At 43.7% G+C, this 20,110-nt stretch overlaps 1 protein-coding gene across 2 annotated transcripts in view; it reads right to left on the bottom strand.

Moving 5' to 3' along the window:
- Nucleotides 1-6,826: 6,826 nt before the first annotated feature.
- The window catches only part of WASF3 (WASP family member 3), a 152,372-nt gene continuing 139,088 nt past the window's right edge, over nucleotides 6,827-20,110 (bottom strand). Inside the window, exons 7-10 of one of the 2 annotated variants that reach the window (XM_049867220.1) lie at nucleotides 17,811-17,977; nucleotides 16,665-16,931; nucleotides 14,285-14,652; nucleotides 6,827-9,861 (exon numbers count right to left, since the gene is read on the bottom strand). In XM_049867220.1, the coding sequence (XP_049723177.1) occupies nucleotides 9,704-9,861; nucleotides 14,285-14,652; nucleotides 16,665-16,931; nucleotides 17,811-17,977 (960 nt within the window). In that variant the 3' untranslated portion in view covers nucleotides 6,827-9,703. The remainder of the gene's footprint in view (nucleotides 9,862-14,284; nucleotides 14,653-16,664; nucleotides 16,932-17,810; nucleotides 17,978-20,110) is intronic. The other variant, XM_049867219.1, reaches the window with a different exon arrangement.

Here is a 20,110-nt window from a genome sequence, read left to right as displayed (position 1 = left end):
GAATGTCGGCCCAGTGACAGGCATCAGTGGGCACAGCCCACAGGCATAACTCAGGCCTCGACATTTCCTTACCAGGTTTGGAGGATGACAGTTTTGCAAGTTTTCAAATTATCTGTTCTGTGACCACAAAATCTCCCATGGGATTTGTGCAGCTGAGACCTGTTGGTATAAAAAAATGAGAATTTTGGGAGGGCAATCAGCAGGCAGGAAGAGCTGCTGTATAAGTAGAACCCGCAGGGTGGGGCCACCGAGTGTGAAAATAAGGCTAACAGCTCTGCACCCCTGCACCTGGGGCCCAAAGACTACAGGGCCCGGTCATTCCTCAGCCCCCACACCTGCCACCAAGGAGGCATGACAGTGACTGACAGCCACAGACTGGGGTGGGGCCTGTGACCTCAGCATCAAGTTCACGAGGTGCTGTAGGCCGGCTGACCAGTAGCTGGATCACCATCAGTGGCATCTGTGGGCTCCTATCAACCATGTCAGCCAAGTATTGTGAGTGGAACAGGTTCTTACACTTTGGTTGCCCTAAGAATCACTCCAGGGTGCTGGGTAAACTATGGATTCCAGGGTCCCATGCTTGCTCAATGTTCTCATTCAGTGGCTTTGGGACAGGTCTCAGAATCTGCGTTAAAAAAATTTTTTTTTAATTATGTTTTTGGTGAAGCAAAACACAGCACTTTGGGTTCCCATTCAACAATTTCTACACAAGTTATTCAGTGATATTGGTTACATTCTTCCCAATGCATGAACATCCTCATTGTTTCCATTCTGGTTGTTCCATTCCCATTAATCTAGTTTCCTTGTCTCCTTACATTCTCATCTTTGTTTCAAAGTAATTGTTGACTGTTTGGTCTCATATAGGTGATTTTTTTTTTTTTTTTAAGGAGCACAGTAGTTAATGAAGATTATCTTAGGGCAATAATCTAGGGGAGCCCTCCAGTCTCAACCAGTCCAGTAGGTGTGTTTTTTAGGAATTTGAAATTCTGTTCCACATTTTTCTCCCATTCTATCAGCATCCATATATGGTGGCCCTGATTAGAACCATTGGTAGTGGTAGCCGGGCACCACCTAGTTCTTCTGGTCTCAGGGTAGAAGAGGCTGTGTGGTTCATGTAGATGATTTGTCCTGTAGACTAGCTTTTTCTCTGAGTCTTTGGTTTCCTTCTTTCTCTTTTGCTCCAAACAAGTAAAGACCAATAGTCATATTTAGATGGCAGCTTTCAAAATTTTAAGGCCCCAGACACTACTCACCAAGCTAGGATGTAGAAGATAACTCTATGAACTATATTATGCCAACTGACTGAGATGTTCCACGAGACTATTGTCCTAATCCTTTAAACCCAGAAATCCAATCCCATGAGGTGTTTGGTAATGTCTAAGAAGTATCCATAACTGTGCATACCCATAAAAGTCACATACATGCAAATACACACACACACACACACACTTACCCATACATATATACATACCTATACACATATATGGAGCCCTGGTGGCGCAGTGGTTAAGAGCTCAGGTGCTAACCAAAAGGTTGGCAGTTTGAATCCACCAACTGCCTCTTGAAAACCTTTTGGAGCAGTTCTGCTCTGTCCTATAGTGTTGCTATGAGTTGAGATTAACTCCACGGCAGTGGGTTTGTTTTGTTTTTGTTTTGGTATACACATATATAAGCAGCAGCAGTTACAATGCTCAGCAGCTAACCAAAACGTCAGCGGTTCAAACCCACCAGCTGCTCTGTGGGAGAAAGAGGTGGCAGTCTGCTTCCGTAAAGATTTACAGCCTTGGAAACTCTTAAGGGGGCAGTTCTACTCTGTCCCATAGGGTCGCTATGAGTTGGAATCAAATCGACAGCAGTGGATACCCGCACACGTATTTTTTAGTTGATTTTGTTGTTCACATTTTACATGCTATAGCGGTTACCAGTGGGTCCTTTGTTTTGTGGAATTTTTAGTGACATCATTTACCTTCATGGAGCTCATTTGGTGTTACTTTTCCCATTACCAAAAATAACAAGTGCCAACAATCTAGAGTGAATTCCCCTCCCCCGCCCCCGTAACCACTAATGAACATTAGTTTCTGTGTATTTACTTGTTCGTGTCATTTCATAAAAGTGAGAACATACTTTTTTTTTTTGTGATTGACTTATTTCGTTCAACATAATGTTCTCCAGGTTCATTCATGTTCCAAGGTGTTTTGGGAACTCATTTTCCAGAATCTGCATTTTAACGTGCATCTCAGGTGATTCTTAGGTGGGCGGTGTGGGACCAGAGGCATAGTGAGGGGGGTCGGGGGTCATTTATCTGCAGGCACAAACCCAAGGGGTCACCAGATGAGGCTGGCCGGCTAATCACAGCCCCCCACCAATGAATTGGGGAGTGTGAACTTAGAGATTGACCCTGGGTGCTCATTACCCTCACTAAGCTTCTGTGTGCGACCCATTCTTGGAGAAGACTCAGATCCTGAGGCACTGAAAGGGATTTCTTACCTGACTCTTTCTCTGGTACCCAAGGGTATCTCAGCTACAACAGTTTTTTGTTTTTTTTTTTTTAATTTTTATTGTGCTTTAAGTGAAAGTTTACAAATCAAGTCAGTCTCTCATACAAAAATTTATATACACCTTGCGAGTCGGACTCGACGGCAGTGGGTATATGCTCCTAGTTGCTCTCCCCCTAATGAGACAGCACACTCCTTTTCTCTACTATTTTTGTGTCCATTCGGCCAGCTTCTGACCCTCTCTGCTCTCTCATCTCCCCTCCAGACAGGAGATGCCAACAGTCTCATGTGTTCTACTTGATCCAAGAAGCTCATTCTTCACCGGCTATCATTTTCTATCCCATAGTCCAGTCCAATCCCTGTCTGAAGAGTTGGCTTTGGGAATGGTTCCTGTCTTGGGCCAACAGAAGGTCTGGGGACCATGACCCCCAGGGTCCTTCTAGTCTCAGTCAGACCATTAAGCCTGGTCTTTGTACAAGAATTTGAGGTCTGCATACCACTGCTCCCTCAGGGGTTCTCTGTTGTGTTCCCTGTCAGGGCAGTCATTGGTTGTAGCCAGTCACCATCTAGCTCTTCTGGTCTCAGGCAGATGTAGTCTCTGATTTATGTGGCCCTTTCTCTTGGGCTCATAATTACCTTGTGTCCTTGGTGTTTTTCATATTGCTCTGCTACAGGTAGGTTGAGACCCATTGAAGCATTTAAGACTCCAGATGCCACTCTCCAAAGTGGGATGCAGAATGTTTTCTTAATAGATTTTATTATGCCAATTGACTTAGATGACACCTAAAACCATGGTTCTCAAACCCCCGCCCCTGCTGCTGGCCTTCGAAGTGTTCAGTTTATTCAGGAAACTTCTTTGCTTTTAGTTTGGTCCAGTTGTGCTGACCTCTCCTGTATTGTGTGTTGTCTTTCCCTTCACCTAAATTAATTCTTATCTACTAATTAGTGAAAACCCCTCTGCCTCCCTCCCTGCCTTGTAATCATCAAAGAATATTTTCTTCTCTGTTTAAAACTATTTCTCCAGTTATTGTAATAGTGGTCTTACACAATATTTGTCCTTTTGCAGCTGACTAACTTCACTCAGCATAATGCCTTCCAGATTTCTCCATGCTATGAAATGTTTCATGGATTCATCAGTGTTCTTTAGCGATGTGTAGTATCCATTTTGTGAATATACCATAATTTATCCATTCATCCATTGATGAGCACCATGGTTGCTTCCATCTTTTTTGCTATTGTAAACAGTGCTGCAATGAAGATGGGTGTGCACATATCTGTTCGTGTAAAGGCTCTTAATTCTCTAGGATATATTTCAAGGAGTTGGATTGCTGGATTGTATGCTAATTCTATTTCTAGTTTTTTAAGGAAGAGCCAAATCGATTTCCAAAGTGGTTGTACCATTTTACATTCCCACCAGCAGTGTATGTGTTCCAGTCTCTCCACAACCTCTCCAACATTTATTATTTTGTGTTTTTTGAATTAATGCCAGCCTTGTACAACAGCTTCTTAACAGGCTCACTCCTCCATTAGCTTCTTTTGGCTTCTGCACTGCCAAACTGACCTCAAACCCAGTGTGGTAGGGTCTGGCTGGGCTGGAAATAGAAGCCCTAGGGAAAGAAAAGAGGAAGGAGCCACTCACTGGCCGTTGGAGTACAAGAAGGCTTGCTGCCCCTTTGAAGGGGATGGGGTGGGGCACACTAGAGCCAGGCCACTGCCGGGATGGTGACCAACAGTGATGTGGGGAGCCACCCAGAAACGGGGAGCAGAAGGGACACAGGGCTGCTGGAGCCAAAGCCACACAGTGACCAAGTGCAAATGGAGACATGGCAGGGTGCCCCGCAGTAGGGCTGCTGAGGACAGTGGGCGCTCTCCTTCCCGGGTGCTTGGACGAGAGAACAGGTTTTAACCTTCACTGTTGATCGAGGCATGGTGACTCACTGGGCTCCTCCTGCCCTAGGCCTTCACACACATGCTGTTGAAACTCTTTAATTTGAAAATCAAATGCATGCCTAGATCCCTAAAATATTAAAAGATGTTTCAAAGGAACTGAAAGTTGACACCCCAACTTAATTGTCTAGATTTTGAAGTCTTGATTTCAAAAGTGTAGATGGTACACTCCAAGCCCCTGTCACATACACACACTTGAAGCAGCATCTTGTAACTAAATGCTAAGTTACATCCACATTCTTAGGACATGTAAGCTATGTGCTCTCAAAGTGCTTCACTTCTATTCAAACTGGTTTTAGGCCAGAGCAGCTGACGCACATCTGGGAAGACTAAATGCACTTAGATGTCACTTCACAGTAAGGACTGCTTGGGAGGTTTTTAAGTTACGCTCCAATGGCACATTTGCTTAGTTTTTCTTCACGGTAAATCACCTACCAATTCACCACCTCTAACTAATAACAGCGCTATATTTGAAGCTAACTACGCAAATAACGAGTGCTCTTCGCGAACGCTGTGTAGGATTTGGAAAGATGATATAAGGGAATACGATAGACAACTGTATGCCAATAAAATCGGTAACTCAGATGGAATGGACACAATTCTTACAAATACAACTTGCCAAAACTGACACAATATAAAATAAAAAATCTAATAGCCTTATATCTATTTAAAAACAATTGAAACTGTTATCCAAAATCTTCCTAAAAAGGGAACCAGACCACCTTTCAGCAAAATAACAAACTGGCATACAAAATAAAGGATATTACCTGTGAGCATGGCGCTCTGCTAAAGAACCACGTGTATGAGACTAACAGGTCAACAGTTACTCTGAAGCAAAGACAAGAAAATAAGGGGGCAGGGAAACTATAGCACTGGAAACGGAACACCAGAATGCAATTAAAGAGAAGGTTGACTAATGTCATTGAAAATTTGTGTAGAAATTGTCATACGGAAACCTAATTTTTTGTTGTGTAAACTTTCACCAAAAACACAATATTATTTAAAAAAAAAAAAAAAAAAAAGAATGAAACAGAACCGGGGGACCAGATGCTTTCATTGGGGGATTCTATCAAACATTTAAAGAAGAAACAATACCAATCTTAAACAGACTCTTTCAAAAAATAAAGGGGACACTTCCATCTGCCTGACCTGGGTACAAACATGTGATATTTCAAAATGAAAAGTACATGACCAAAATTACTCATGAACACAAGTGAAAAATCCTTAAAAATACTGCAAATCAAATTAAGCAATATATAAAAGGAATAATGCCATCATGCCTACGCAAGGTTGGCTTGAAATTAAAAAAAAAAAAAAAAATCAATGACTAATTCACCAGGTTAAAAGTTTAAAAAAAGAAAAACCCTATGATCATCTCGATTGATGCAGAATATGTATTTGACAAAATTCGACACCCATTTATGATTTTAAAAAAGCTCTCAGGAAATCAGGGACAGAAGGAAACTTCTTCAATCTGATTAAGAGCTTCTAGACAAAAACATCTAAAATCAAACTTAATGGCTGAATATTGAACATGTTCCTCCTAAGATCAGGAAAAAGGCAAGGCTGTCTGCTCTTATTACCTCTGTTCAGTATTATACTGGAGGCTCTAGCCAGTGCACTAAGGCAAGAAAAAGAAATAAAAGCATAAAGCTTGAAAGAAGAGTGAAAACTGTGTCTCCACATAGGAAAGAACTGTCTCCATAGAACTGTATGGAATTTACAAAAAGCTACTAGACTAACAAGTGGATTTAGTAATACTGTTACGTAAGATTACTATACAAAAAACCAATTGTAGTTTTATATAGTAGTGGTAAAATGGAGCCCTGGTGGTGCTCTGGTTAAGAGCTATGGCTGCTAACCAAAAGGTCGACAGTTCGAACCCACCAGCTGCTCCTTGGAAACCCTATGGGGAAGTTCTACTATGTCCTACAGGGTTGCTATGAGTCAGAATCGACTTGATGGCAGCAGGTTTGGCTTTTTGGTTTTGGTAGTAAAATACTGGAAAAGTTTTGAAAATTCCATTTACAGTTGCATTACTCTAATGTGCTGAACTGTCTGTTGACAAAGGCGTCAAAGCAATCTAGTGGGGGAAACCGACCAACCAAAGTAACAGAAAACCCAAACAAAAAAAAAAGCCAAACATTTTAACAAATGAGGCCGGAATAATTAGCTATCGATGTGGAAAAAAAATGAAACTTATTCCTACCTCACACCATAAACAAAAATGAATTTGCAGTGAATTATAGACCTAACCATGAAAGCCAACACTATACCAGTGTTCCCTGAGGCATTCACAGAGCTGAATGTGAACCCTGGATCACACAATAAATTACGTAGAAATTTAAATGGAAGTAAGAATAGTGCCTTCTGTCATGTAATAAGATAAATGTTAGATTAAAAACGCCACCCCACCCTCCAGTTCTTCCTCAAAAAACAGGTCAAATGTACAAAACCTTTTAGGGTTAAAAGTGTAATTTTATTTAGGTGTTACTTGTACATAATCTATAGTAAGATATACAAACAGATAAAAATTGTTTAACAGGACTTAGTTTGTGTTTTTAATACCACTTTAAATTCAATTTACAACAGCATTGGTAATACTGCAAGATGACAGAGAACTCTGATTTAGAAAACAAAAATTATTTGCTACTCTGGCTGATATATTCCCACTAATCTTTGATAGATTAAAATCTAGTGTGTATTTCAGTTGCACATTAATATAGAACTTTCACAACCTAGCCACTTGGTGCTTAGAAAAGATTTGATGTTCTAAAGTTTTCTTGAAAGGAAAATGTTCATTTTCTAATGGTATTCTTACCAAAGAAAAACATAAGTATTCCAAGCCTTACTGTTTGGGGCTAATGACGCAAAGTCACTTGCCTTGTGTTCAAGCACAGCGTGTCTGCGTGGTGACTGCATGGCACTGAACAAGCACTTCATCCCCTCTGCCTAGTCGATGCCATGAGAAAAAGGCTCACAAGATAAGAAGTTAAACTAACACGCGCAGGGAAACTTAATCCGGGGACAACTTAAAATAAACTGACTCTTTATAACTGCACTTCAATATGTAAAATTCATAGATGAGAAATATGCTTTTAACTATTTTCTTCATTTGTTGTAGTAAATATTTCTTGAACATGAAAAATGAATATTTAAACCCTGCACTTTTCTGCTTTCACATATTACCACAATTTAGAAAAGGTCTGGATTTCAATTTTGGGAGAAATCTAATTCGATGAGAAAAAAATACTTCAAAAATAACCTCAACTGGATTTTATTCCTCCTGTTATTTTAAAGGAAGCATGTGCCAAAGAAGCCAGTCCAGCTAAAATGGCTCGGGTCAACAGGCACGGGGAGGGTCTGGGAAGCGGATGCAGACATGCCATTACTCAGTTTCGGAATCTGTGAGACTGAACCCCAACAGACAGGCTCAGTGAGATGACTGCCCACAGCCAAGCACGTGTCCACTCAAGGCATGCAGACCATACTCAGGTGGCCAAGGTGATTCCCTAAAGAGAACTCGTGAACGAAAACGGTTTACATTCCTACCATCAACTCAAATAACTGTTCTTAACCGAAGATGCTCTCTTCATTGTAACTGATAAAAAAATAGTCACTAGTAATTGAAACCTGTCTGAAATGTCGTTAAGTAGGTAAGACTTCCTTAGTATCTTAGTATATTTATGAATTCATATCTATAATCAAAGCCTGGGGCATTTATTTATTCTAAACAAGCAGTTATCCTTTATCTGGAATTACAAAATAGAAGCTCTCATTCTTGAGTTTCCCAAGGGTTTGTTTCAGCTAGGAAAAAACAAACCCACAGGTCTCTAATACGACCATGTGTGAGAGAGTGATGGGGAGAGGGAAGGTGACAGGAAGGTGACGATGTTCCAGCTACGGGTCTAATCAAGGTGATGTTGTGAGGTACTTCACAAGACTTAATGTGCCCAAGACGATACGAGAAAATGGAACTGTGTGCTTCTAGGATAGAGCGAGGGCCTCAGCTGCACCTGACCCCAAATCTGGCCCCTACCCCAGGAAGAGTCAGTCACTGTCAGTGTCTACTTCACCCTAAACCTGCTGTTGGGTGCCATCGAGTCAATTCCAACTCATAGCGACCCCACGTGACAGAGAAGAACTGCCCCATATGGTTTCCTAGGCTGTCATCTTTACAGGAGCAGATTGCCAGGTCTCTTCTCCTGTGGAGCCGCTGGTGGGTTTGAACTGCCGACCTGTCAGTTAGCTTTTAAAATCCAGACCAAACGGAGTCAGGAGCCGTTTGAGCCATACGCTGCAGAGCTCTAACTGGACTCACTCAGGACACAGCTGCAGGAATAAACTCAGCATGTCTCCTTTGGTGCCTTTATGACCTGTGTCTGTTCCAGGTGGTTGGTGTCCAAGTTGTAATGGTGGTCAAATATTTGGAGGACCACCCCAAATGGCCCCCAAAGGAAAAAGGACTGCATTTCATTGTCATTATTACTGAGCTGCGGTAGGTTCAGACAAATATTATCAACAAGCATTTACTCAGCGGATGCCCATGGGGTAAAGGAAAATTACTGTGGAATCCTGCGTAAGGGGGGGCCCTTCTAATCTCACAATTTACAAAAGCGTGCAAAGGAAATCACAGTATTTAACAGCACATTCAAGTTCACTCAGAGGCTGCCAAGTCAGGAAGCTGAACGCAGCAACAGTCGATTCTCCTCGCTTGTTACATCTTTCTCTCTAGAACCAACTGCTTTGAAAACACATTAAAAAAAAAAATATACAAAAAAGCAAAACGCTATCACTCACTGATAGGAAGACATCACTGACACACAGCCGTGAATCTCGCGAAGACCTAACAACCAGGCAGCTTCACAAACATAGATCAAGTCTGCAAAATTATAACAATCAAGAAGAGTACACCCAGGCTGCGCTGAACACCTCCACGGCCAAGAAGAAAGCAGAACGCTGTGTTTCGGACAGTGCGATAACTACAGCAAGTTTCCTCAGGTGCGGCACAATTCGCTATGGTCAGTGGCACTTAAGTATTACAGAGTAAATACTGAAAGGAACCCAGGATTTCTGGATGTGCAGAAGCAATATCACATTAGTAATACAAAAGTTGCTAAACTACAGAATTATAATACCACTATTTGAATGCTGAGACCACTTAACATCTTCAATACACTTGCGGCCCTCGGTCTCCAGTTGGTGACCAGCCTGCCACCCAGTCACCCTGCCCACTGCAAGCAGCTGCTCCCGACAGGGCCTCAATCTGACCAGTCGTTTTCATCAAATTCCGAGTCGTCGTCGGAATCGCTGTATTCTACGGCGATGCGCCTTGAGAGGATCGTGGCCACGTCGTTCCCCACAGGCTCGCGCTTGGCTTCTTGTTCACGCTGCTCCTGCACCTTTTTCAGCTGAATTCCTAAAGACACGAGACGCGGTTAAGAATCAAATCCCTCTGCTTGCTCCACAGGGGAAAACAAGCTACCAAGTCTGTTTGACTTTTTTCCCCTACGGACATTAAGAATAAAAACTTTCAGAAATTTGATGAAGGGAGGGTGGGAAATAGAAGTTTCATGACAAAATAAAAAAAGAAAAGTATAAACTCAAAGTCATATAACGATTCTTCGTTTTGGTAACAAAGTATTGAAATATAAAACAGTTATAATAAGGTCAGTGCACATGAACACCAAGAAAACTCTAAAGCCACGCTGTCTAACATGGCGGCCACTAGCCACACTAGCTAAAAAAAACTAGTTAAACTTAAATTTATATGTGGCTAACCTGTTGCTGCTGAGTTGGTACCGACTCACAGGGACCCAACAGGACAGGGTAGAATGTTGCTGCTGAGTTGGTACCGACTCACAGGGACCCTACAGGACAGGGTAGAACTGCTCCACAGGGTTTTCTAGGCTGTAATCCTTACAGGAGCAGACTACCACATCTTTCTTCTGTGGAGCTGCTGGTGGGTTTGAACAGCCCACCTTTAGGTTATTAGCCAAGTGCTTAACCACTGTGCTACCACGGCTAGTGGCTGCCATATTGGACAGCACAGACATGGAACATTTCCACCAGCACAGAACATTTTATTGGACAGGGCTACAACCCAAGGGTTTGGGAAGCCAGGTTCTACACCAACAGTTCTCTGCCAAACTGAGAAAGCTTTGCTGAAAACGCATATAAAATACAATAGTCTACTTTCTTGCTTAGTAAAGAAGCAAAATACCATTCCGATGATGTAATGTGTTATCAATTCATGGTTTAACTTTCCGTCTTGAAAGAATTTGACTCAGACTAGTTAGTAAGATAGCGGAAACACATTCCCTTATGCCCTATGCCCAGATTCACCAACTGGCAACATCTGACAACATTTGTTTTATCAATAGTGCCTTATCGTACACACACATATACACACCAGACATTTTTTTCTGGATTTTGAGAGTAAGCTGCAGATAATATCCCTTTGACCATAAAAGATTTCATTTGTATTTCCTAAAAAAATAATTATTGAAATCAGAAAATTAATACGGATACACTACTACTATCTATTCTACAGATCTTATTATGAGTTGGAATCGACTCGATGGCACTGGGTTTTTTTTTTATTCAAATTTTGCTAAAAACCCTAATATAGAAAACGTTTGCTCTTTATTCATTGATTAGATAGCAGACAACAACTATTTTAGGTAAAGGGAAAGACAACACACAATACAGGAGAGGTCACCACAATTGGACTAACCCCAAAGCAAAGAAGTTTCCTGAATAAACTGTACACTTCGAAGGCCAGTGTAGCAGGAGCAGGGGCTTGGGGACCACGGTTTCAGGGGACATCTGGGTAAATTGGCATAATAAAATCTATTAAGAAAACATTCTGCAACCCACTTTGGAGAGTGGCGTCTGGGGTCTTAAACGCTAACAAGTGGCCATCTAAGATGCATCAATTGGTCTCAACCCACCTGGACTAAAGGAGAATGAAGAACACCAAGGACACAAGGTAATTATGAGCCCAAGAGACAGAAAGGGCCACATAAATCAGAGACTACATCTGCCTGAGACCAGAAGAGCTAGATGGTGGCCTGCTACAGCCGATAACTGTCCTGACAGAGAACACAACTTAAAACCCCTGAGGGAGCAAGAGAGCAGTGGTATGCAGACTTCAAGTTCTTGTAAAAAGGCCAGACTTAATGGTCTGACTGAGACTAGAAGGACTCCAGAGGTCATGGTCCCCAGACCTTCTGTTAGCCCAAGACAGGAACCATTCCCAAAGCCAACTCTTCAGACAGGGATTGGACTGGACTATGGGATAGAAAATGATACTGGTGAACAGTGAGCTTCCTGGCTCAAGTAGACACGAGACTATGTGGGCAGCTCCTGTCTGAAGGGGACGTAAGAGGGCAGAGGGGGTCAGAGGCTGACCAAATGGACACGAAAAATAGACTGGACAAAAGGAGTGTGCTGTCTCATTAGGGGGAGAGCAACTAGGAGTACATAGCAAGGTGTACATAAATTTTTGTATGAGAGACTGACTTGATTTGTAAACTTTCACTTAAAGCACAATAAAAATTAAAAAAAAAGAAAACATTTGTTCTGGTTCAGGATCCAATGCAGGGTTGCCCACTGGATTAGTTACTGTATGTCTTTGTTCTTACGACTTTGACATTTTTTAAAGAACACAAGCAGCTATTTTGTGGAAAGGCCCTCGATTAGGACTTTTCTGATGTTCTGTAATGACTCAGGTTATGTATCAATTCTTATTGGATAGGGCTCACATTTGTAAGAAAGCAAACCCCAACATCTTCTTTGTACGACTCCCAATTTTTTTTTTTGTCACAAAACTGAAGTGGGTCAGTGATGCTCAAGAAAGTGTCACAAGAACCCTGGAGTCTCTGGGGGGCACAGGTGGCACGCCTAGGCCTGATTTGAGGGCGCTAGTGCAAACAGCAGAAGAAGAAATGGACACTGAAGCTCTGGGGGTCCAGATGCTGAACTAGAGCTGCCTCGTTTCCTCTCCTCAGCCACTTCCACATCGAACAACCAAGCTGTAGCCATGAGACCATGTAGCTCCTCGCTGTATGAGAAGCTCTGGGAATATTTCCACATCCCGTCGGTGGCCCTTACCCGTGGGGCTGTGATGTGAGGGCTAAGAGTAAACATTGTGTATGGTTCTGAAAGGTGCTCTGGGAACAGAGGGGAGGCTAAGGGTGAGGTTCCTGCTATCCCCGCCCTGCTTCAACCAGAGAAGCACTACTTGATATGTTCCACGTACATACTGAGACCCCTGGTGGCTCAGTGGTTAAAAGCTCAGCTGATAACCAAAAGGCTGGCAGTCTGAATCTACCAGCCACTCCTTGGAAACCCTATGGGGCAGTTCTACTCTATCCTATAGGGTCGCTATGAGTAGAAACTGACTTGACGACAACAGGTTTTGCTTTGTGTTTAATGTGCATATGGTACAGGATTTTCATCTGACAAAAGGGTTTTGTTGCTAAAATAAATGTTAAGAAACTACTGACTTAGAACCTCAAGCAAAAAGTCCAAAACCTACCCTAGATTTTTTTAAAGTAAACCACTGATACAAGCTGACTTTCTTTCATGCATAGATTTCATCTTAGAGTAGAACCACAGTGCGATGGATGGCTTTTGTGTGGACTTTCTTGCCACACAATGCCCTTCAAAATACTAAAAGTTTGAAGAAGTCCTAGAGCCAAGAGGTCTGCTTAATTCTATGTCAGCAAGTGATTGGGTGGAACTGTACAAATAGGGTAACTGTGGCCCACCAAGGGGATCAGTCAGTTTTGCCATCCCGCTGGGTGTGAAATGAGCCATCCCGGAGGTGAAAAAGGATTCCACCACCACCATGGAAGAAGAGACAAGAGTCAAGAGTGGAGTGTGTCCTTTGGACCCAGGATCCCTGCACTGAGAAGCTCCTGGAACCAGGGGAGGGAGGGAAGGAGGGAAGGAAGAGAGAGAGACAGGGACAGAGAGAGACAGAGACACAGAGAGAGAAAGAGAGCTGCAACACTGAAGACAGCGAAAAGCAGTGGCAGAGAAATGGCAGGAGACAGTGCAGTGGGCTTCCTGGCCCACAGAGTGAGAAAGTTGACCAGCTTTGGGACAAGGCTTACTGGCGGAGTGAGGTGTCTCTGGGCACTTACTGGCAGAACTAAAAGAGCTCTGTAACACTTGCCTGAGCAGGGTAGAGGCTGAGGGGCCAGAGAGAGACCTACCTGTGGGGCACGCCGAGAAGAGGCTGTCCTAATGGAAGAATGGTATCCTGAGTGTTCCTGAACCTGAATTGTAATCTGTTACTTTCCTAATAAACCCCATAATCGTGAGTATTGTCTTTGAGTTCTGTGTGGCCGTTACAATGAATCATCAAACTCAGCAGAGAAGTAGAGTGCTGTGGGAGGGACAATTGGTGTCAGAATTGGTAAAGATGGCAGAGAGAGGAGGCCTGTCTGACCTCTACCTCATAGGAATCAGCCTTGGGCTGTTGATCTTGATTCTCCTTCCCCCTTGTGAAGTTAGAGGAGGTCAGATGCCATCTCCCACTGCATTTTTTACAAGAATGCAAAGATCCAACTGATTAGTTGACATTTCTGTTACCTGGTTTCTAGTCCAGTGAAGCTTTCCTGAACTCCCAATTCTTTATCATACGTTTGCCTGGCACTAGGAAAAATACATATACTGGCAACAAACAACAAAAACCAAGCAGGCTGCTTTGATCCTATTCTAGAAGGCCCTCTTCAGAGAGCAGTCATTGGAAGCCAAGAAGGCTGTAACTAGTTGGAGACATGAAGAAACCTTTCTAAAAGGAAGATTTTTAGGCGGGGTGTTCCACTTACCCATTCGAATAGCAGCGAGAAGATCACTTCGAGCATCACTGATGGGTGGCTGTGTGGTTTCCTGACGCTTCGCCTCGGCTCCTGGGGGGCCATGCATGGGCGAGGATGAGAGCGAGGAGCCAGCACCAGGGGGACCCGGGGGGGATGGTGGGGGGCCTGGAGGGGGTGGGGCTGTGACAATGAGCCCGGTGGGAGGAGGGTGAGGAGGAGCCGTGTAGGTGCCACCGGCAGGTGCAGGGAAGGACGACTGCATGGGGATCTGCAGGGGGCTAACAAAAGCAGTTTGTGCGGAGGGAATCACAGGAGGTGGTGGAGGAGGAGGTGGTCCCGATGGGCTGTAGTAGTCAATTATCTGTGCTGGAAGCATCCTAACAGAAAGACAAAACAGAGCGAGTGTCACTGAAATAGCAGAGGGCCACATCTTCGGAGGTTCTCACATGTCTAATGGGAAGGCGCCCCCCAAACATGTAAATCAGAAACACGGCAGGATGCAAATACCCACGTCGGGTCAGGTGTTTGCATAGTTCCACATGACTCTTTACCATGGAATTCACGACCTTCTTGAATGTGCCAAAAAATGACCCCTTACCAAGTAAAATGATTTTCTGTGGGAAGCCAGACTGAAGTTGCTAACTACAAAGGTAAGAAAGGCAACACAACCCATCCTTTGTACTGAGCATCTTCGAAGCTGGGGAGCTCAGAAACGTGTCTCACAAGGGTTCTGTGGTCAAGTCAATTTGGAAAATTCCACATTCTCTCTCCCATCCCCATGCCTACAATGCCCATTAAAAATCCACTGCCGTCAAGTTGATTCCGACTCACACTGACCCTACAGGATAGAGCAGAACTGCCCCAACTGGGTTTCCACAGAGCAGCTACCAGCTGTTGGATTTGAAGTGCCTGCCTTTTGGTTGACAGCTGAGCTCTTAACCACTGAGCCACCAGGGCTCCTCACCACTGAGCCACCAGGGCTCCTCAGTGCCCATTAGAATGTTAAAAGTTTCAAAAAATCCTATAGCCAAAAGCTATGCTTAATTCTATGTCAGCAAGGGTTTTCCCAGCCAACACAACCAGGGAGCAGGGACCTACTCTGGCTGACACTTAGTGACCACCTCAGGACACGTTCAGGGAGTCCTGACTTAAGCAGACCCAGCAGATGGAAAGACTCCAGGACTGCTGACAGAAGAAAGCCTCTGAGAGCGATCCTCCTTGGTTCTGGGTCGAGGGTGACACCTGTTCAGGGAGACACATATTCAGCTTCCCCAAGCACTGACTCTGAGGGGCCAACTCTTCCAAGACCAGGGTTAAGCCAAAACAGATTTTGCTAAAGATGGCCTATCAAAATAAGGGTGGGTGTTTAAACTGATAAACATTTGAATGTAAGGGTCTTCTTTAGGAGGTGTCTGAATTCTACCCGTAATACAGAAAACAATTCTACCCGTACGATCAGGTAACAGAGTGATGGCTGGGTGTCCAAAGGTCAAAGAAGGTGATGATAAAGCCAAGTGTAAGATGTGACATACAGGATGCTGAGTTAGTTTTCTCACTTGTAGTAAGGACCCTCTGTGGTCCACCCAGTGTATGTAAAAAACTTGAGGGCTTGGGATCAGTTCATGAGATAGGCACTTCATCCTTTACCAATGTCTTGGCTTAGCAATCCATTCAAATGCTTGTAAGTTTTATATAAATGAATGTGTATACACGAATACATACATAAGCCTAGGGGTTACCTTTAAGAATAAAAAGGGGGAGCAGCATGATACTGCACCTACTTTGTTTAGCATAGAACTTGTCATAAATAATAGTATCTATATATTAAAAAAAAAATTAAAAAAAATTTTTTTTTAATATCTGGTAGGAAACCGTGGTGGCGTAGTGGTTAAGTGCTATGGCTGCTAACCAAAGGGTGGGCAGTTCAAATCCGCCAGGCGCTCCTTGGAAACTCTATGGGGCAGTTCTACTCTGTCCTACAGGGTCGCTATCAGTTGGAATCGACTCAACGGCACTGGATTTGGTTTGGTCTTGGTTTATATCTGGTAACTCTTGGTTGCATTCTGGCCTCCCAAGTGTCAACTTATTGTTAAAATTCTTATACCACACGTTAAAAAAAACAATAAAAATTGACCTCGAGTGGACTTCAACTCATGGCGGCCCTACACGCGTCAGAGTAGAACCGCCCTCCATACGGTTTCCAATGGCTGATTTTTGGAAAGTAGCTCTCCAGGCTTTTCTTCCAAAGTGCCTCTGGGGGACTCAATCCTCCAACCTTTCAGTTAGCAGCCAGCACGTGAAGCGTCTGCACCAGCCAGGAACCCCGCATCACACACAGCAAGACCCAAATGCACTAGCAAGTTGCAGAGCATGAGAAACACTGACTTACCCGTAGTCTGCGGGGCCCACGGGCGCCGCGGCCTGAGACCCATCCGCGGCCTGTGGCGGGGGCGGCGGGGGTGGCTGCTGCGGTCTGTTGAGGGTCACGTGCCTCGCTGAGGTGGAGGGCGGTCTGAACTCGTGCTCAGGGGCCTGGCTGGCTGCTCCGTGCGGCGGCCCGTCGCTGGCCGCGTAGGAAGGCGTCGCTGGCTGTGGATGCAGAGAATGGTTTGGAGTGGCCGGGTAAGAGTAATCCGTGACATCTGAGGCGTGGGATCTACAATGAAAGAAAAGCGGGGGGGAGGGGACACACGTTAATTAAGCTAAGAAGAATCTCCCCTAACAGACACACAGCATGTTGAATGAATAACAACCCTGTGAAGGCACGGAAATCACACACTTATCTCCCTTTACTATCCACTAGGTAGTAAGGCCCCATGACAGCCCCAGAGCAACAAGGTAATTACAACTTTAGCAGCAAGCCCCAGTGTTACATGGATTCGATTCACAGCTTTAGAGTGAAGAGGTCAGACAGGCTGGCAAGCAGCAAAGAGTAGTGCCCCGTTTTCACAGTATTTCCACATACTTTCCCTCTAAGATTGAAGGCAACAAGGCAAATTCCATTTAATTTAAAAATGGCATCTAAGACAGACACGAAATTTCATTGGCAATGAAACTGAAAGCCTGTAATTAGAAATTATAAAGTGGCAGGTGAACTGGATAAATGTGAAGAGTAATAACAGAAAAAGAAACCCAGACTGCAATATAGGGAATCGGATTTTTCTTCAACAGGAGGAAAGTATTTAACCCAAAGAGAAAGAAGCCACATGATGTAAGAGGTTAAGGCCTTCTTGTTTTTCTTTGCACACGCAGCTGGGTATGAAAATCTGAAGGGAGTGAAAATGACATTAGTGGTGCACAGAGTTTCTGAAGACGCCGAGTCGGCTGGGACGTCAGGGAAGCCCGAGCAAGAGGAGGAAAGGCTCCTGTTCTCGAAGCTGCAGCACGGCGTGGCGTTAGTAACAGACAGCGCAGCAGCCCTGGCACCAGGTTATATACAGCACGGTTGTCAGTAAGGGAACGCACATCCTCTGGTGATGACTGAAGCGAGGAGGGCTGCCCGAGGTTGGGATTGAGAGAAAGCAAAACGACAAACCCTTTGGGCATTCTGTCCTCTTTGACGCTCCCTGCCTGCTCCCACGTCCTTGCGTCACTCATAAACTCAATGCCCATTTTCCTCCTCTCCCATTCTTCTTTTCTTGTTCTCACTTTTCTCACATTTATCTGCTGGTTTCTGTTGGGGTTCAGCTTGTGTTTCTCTCTCTGGAGAAAACAGGCAAAAACACATTGGGGGTGTGCAGGGAGTGGGGAAGCCACGGGCTGAATTTCGCACGCTGGGAATTCCAACAGGAGCTTTCCTGAATGAGAGGGTCACACGGCACCAAAAGGCTTTGTCAATGAGAAGAGACTGCTATAGTCACCTATTTCTTCCCTAACAGCAGTATAACTTTTAATTATGGTATACATATGATTATGTCTTTTGAACCATACAAACTGCTACCAAAGGAGTTAAAAGTAGTTTTCCTATGGAAAGAACCCGGCCTGTATTTAGATTTGTTGTTGTTAGGTGCCATCGACTCGATTTCGACTCACAGAGACCCCGTGTGACAGAGCAGAACTGCCCCATGAGGCTTTCTAGGCTGTTATCTTTATGGAAGCAGATTGCCAGGTCTTTCTCCTGCAAAGCTGCTGATGGGTTCAAACTGCCGATCTTTCAGTTAGCAGCCAAGTGCATGACTGCTGGTGAGACCAGGGTTCCTATATTTAGATTTAACTTACTTTAAAAGTGTAAATACTCAAAACTCTAGATGCCACTGGCTATGCGTGCCTGACTATACGTGCGTGCCTACGTGTCACTGACTACCTGCACAATGTTCTAAAGGAAACTAAGTTATCTGGCAAAATATGGAGTGCTTGTGATGAAATGAGGGCAGGAAATTGTAAATAGTACGGCAAAACTGAGAGTGTTATCCTGATAAAGCGGCTTTGTGATCCAGGGACGAATGATGCCAAGGAAAAGAGGATAATTAGATAGAGGAAGAAATAAAGGAATATACAGAGAAATAAAGGTATGAGCTTTTTAAGTAGAAAATTAAAGCATAGGTTTCTAGAGGTAGGGCTCTGCCACAGGGCGGCTCTCACAAGGACAGGGAAGAAGGGTAGTCAGAAGAGGGACTGGTCAGTTGAAGACTGAATGACTATATAGACACACACACACACACACACACACATTGCTCAGCTGTTAACGCAAGGTCAGCAGTTCAAACCCACCAGCTGCTCTGTAAAGATTACAGCCTAGGAAATCCTATGGGGCAATTCCACTCCATCACATGGGGTTGTTGTGAGTCAAAACTGACTTGACAGCACCCAACAACATATATAGTTTCAGAGACCATGGGAAATAATGTAAAAGTAATTCTGAAGAAATAAAACAAGTCCATTTGTTTTTTGAAAAAAAGAGAAATGAAGGCACAGCTAAGCAACATAAATGCAAATAATCTGCAGGACCATCACTTCCATGCCCAACATGCGACCCCCTCAGCTCACATGTTGGAATGTGTATTCATCATTTCACCAAGGGAGAAAAGGGCCACTGTTTTCTTCATGTGGTATCTGTAAAAGAGTGCATATGGGGTACAAAGGAAGCATGTGTTACACGAGGAAACAACCACAAATTAGTGCACAAAAAAGTAAGCCAACTGGCATCATGGGAAACACTAAATTCAAGTTATCCACACTACCCCTCCCTCCGCCAAAAAAAAAAACAAACTATGAGCAGAGCTGTACAGAAATTACTTTGCAGAGAAATAAACTGCCATCAAAATTCAGACTTGAGGCTAGACAGAACTTAGTTAAAGCTTCCATGATTCTCTCATATTTAAGAGAGAACAGCTTGTACAGAAAAATCTACCCAGAATGTGCTGCACATTCTCTCAGTGACTTGCAGACCTGCTGGGGTAGGAACACTTAAGGGCACTGTAACTACCAAATAAGTCTCTCATTCAGCAACTATTTATTAAGCATCTTCTATATGTCACCGTCTGTGCTAAACATTGAGGTTACAAAGATAAAAAAAAGAATGCAGACATGACTCAAATCGAGGTTGTTGGTGCTTTTTAAACGCCATGCATTATTAAAAATTCTCGATTTGAATTTTTCAGTGCTGATGGAAGGCGTTAAGGATTTATGTACATGGAAGACCACAATTTTACAAAAGAAGCAATAGGAAATGAAACCGGAAGTTTACATTGATGACTCAGTTCCTGTCATCCAGTGAACGCCTTTTGTGACAAAGGAGACTTAGTGGCCAAATCATTCACACCTGCAAGAAATGTTTTCACTTAATTGCTAAAAAATTTTTTAAGTAAACTCCAGCAGAATTCTCCTGAAATGAGA

The sequence above is a fragment of the Elephas maximus genome, chromosome 23 (assembly GCF_024166365.1).
Source record: "Elephas maximus indicus isolate mEleMax1 chromosome 23, mEleMax1 primary haplotype, whole genome shotgun sequence".
Lineage (NCBI taxonomy): Eukaryota > Metazoa > Chordata > Mammalia > Proboscidea > Elephantidae > Elephas > Elephas maximus.
Note: the sequence above shows the minus strand (reverse complement) of the source record. Positions and strands in the feature narration are given on the sequence as shown.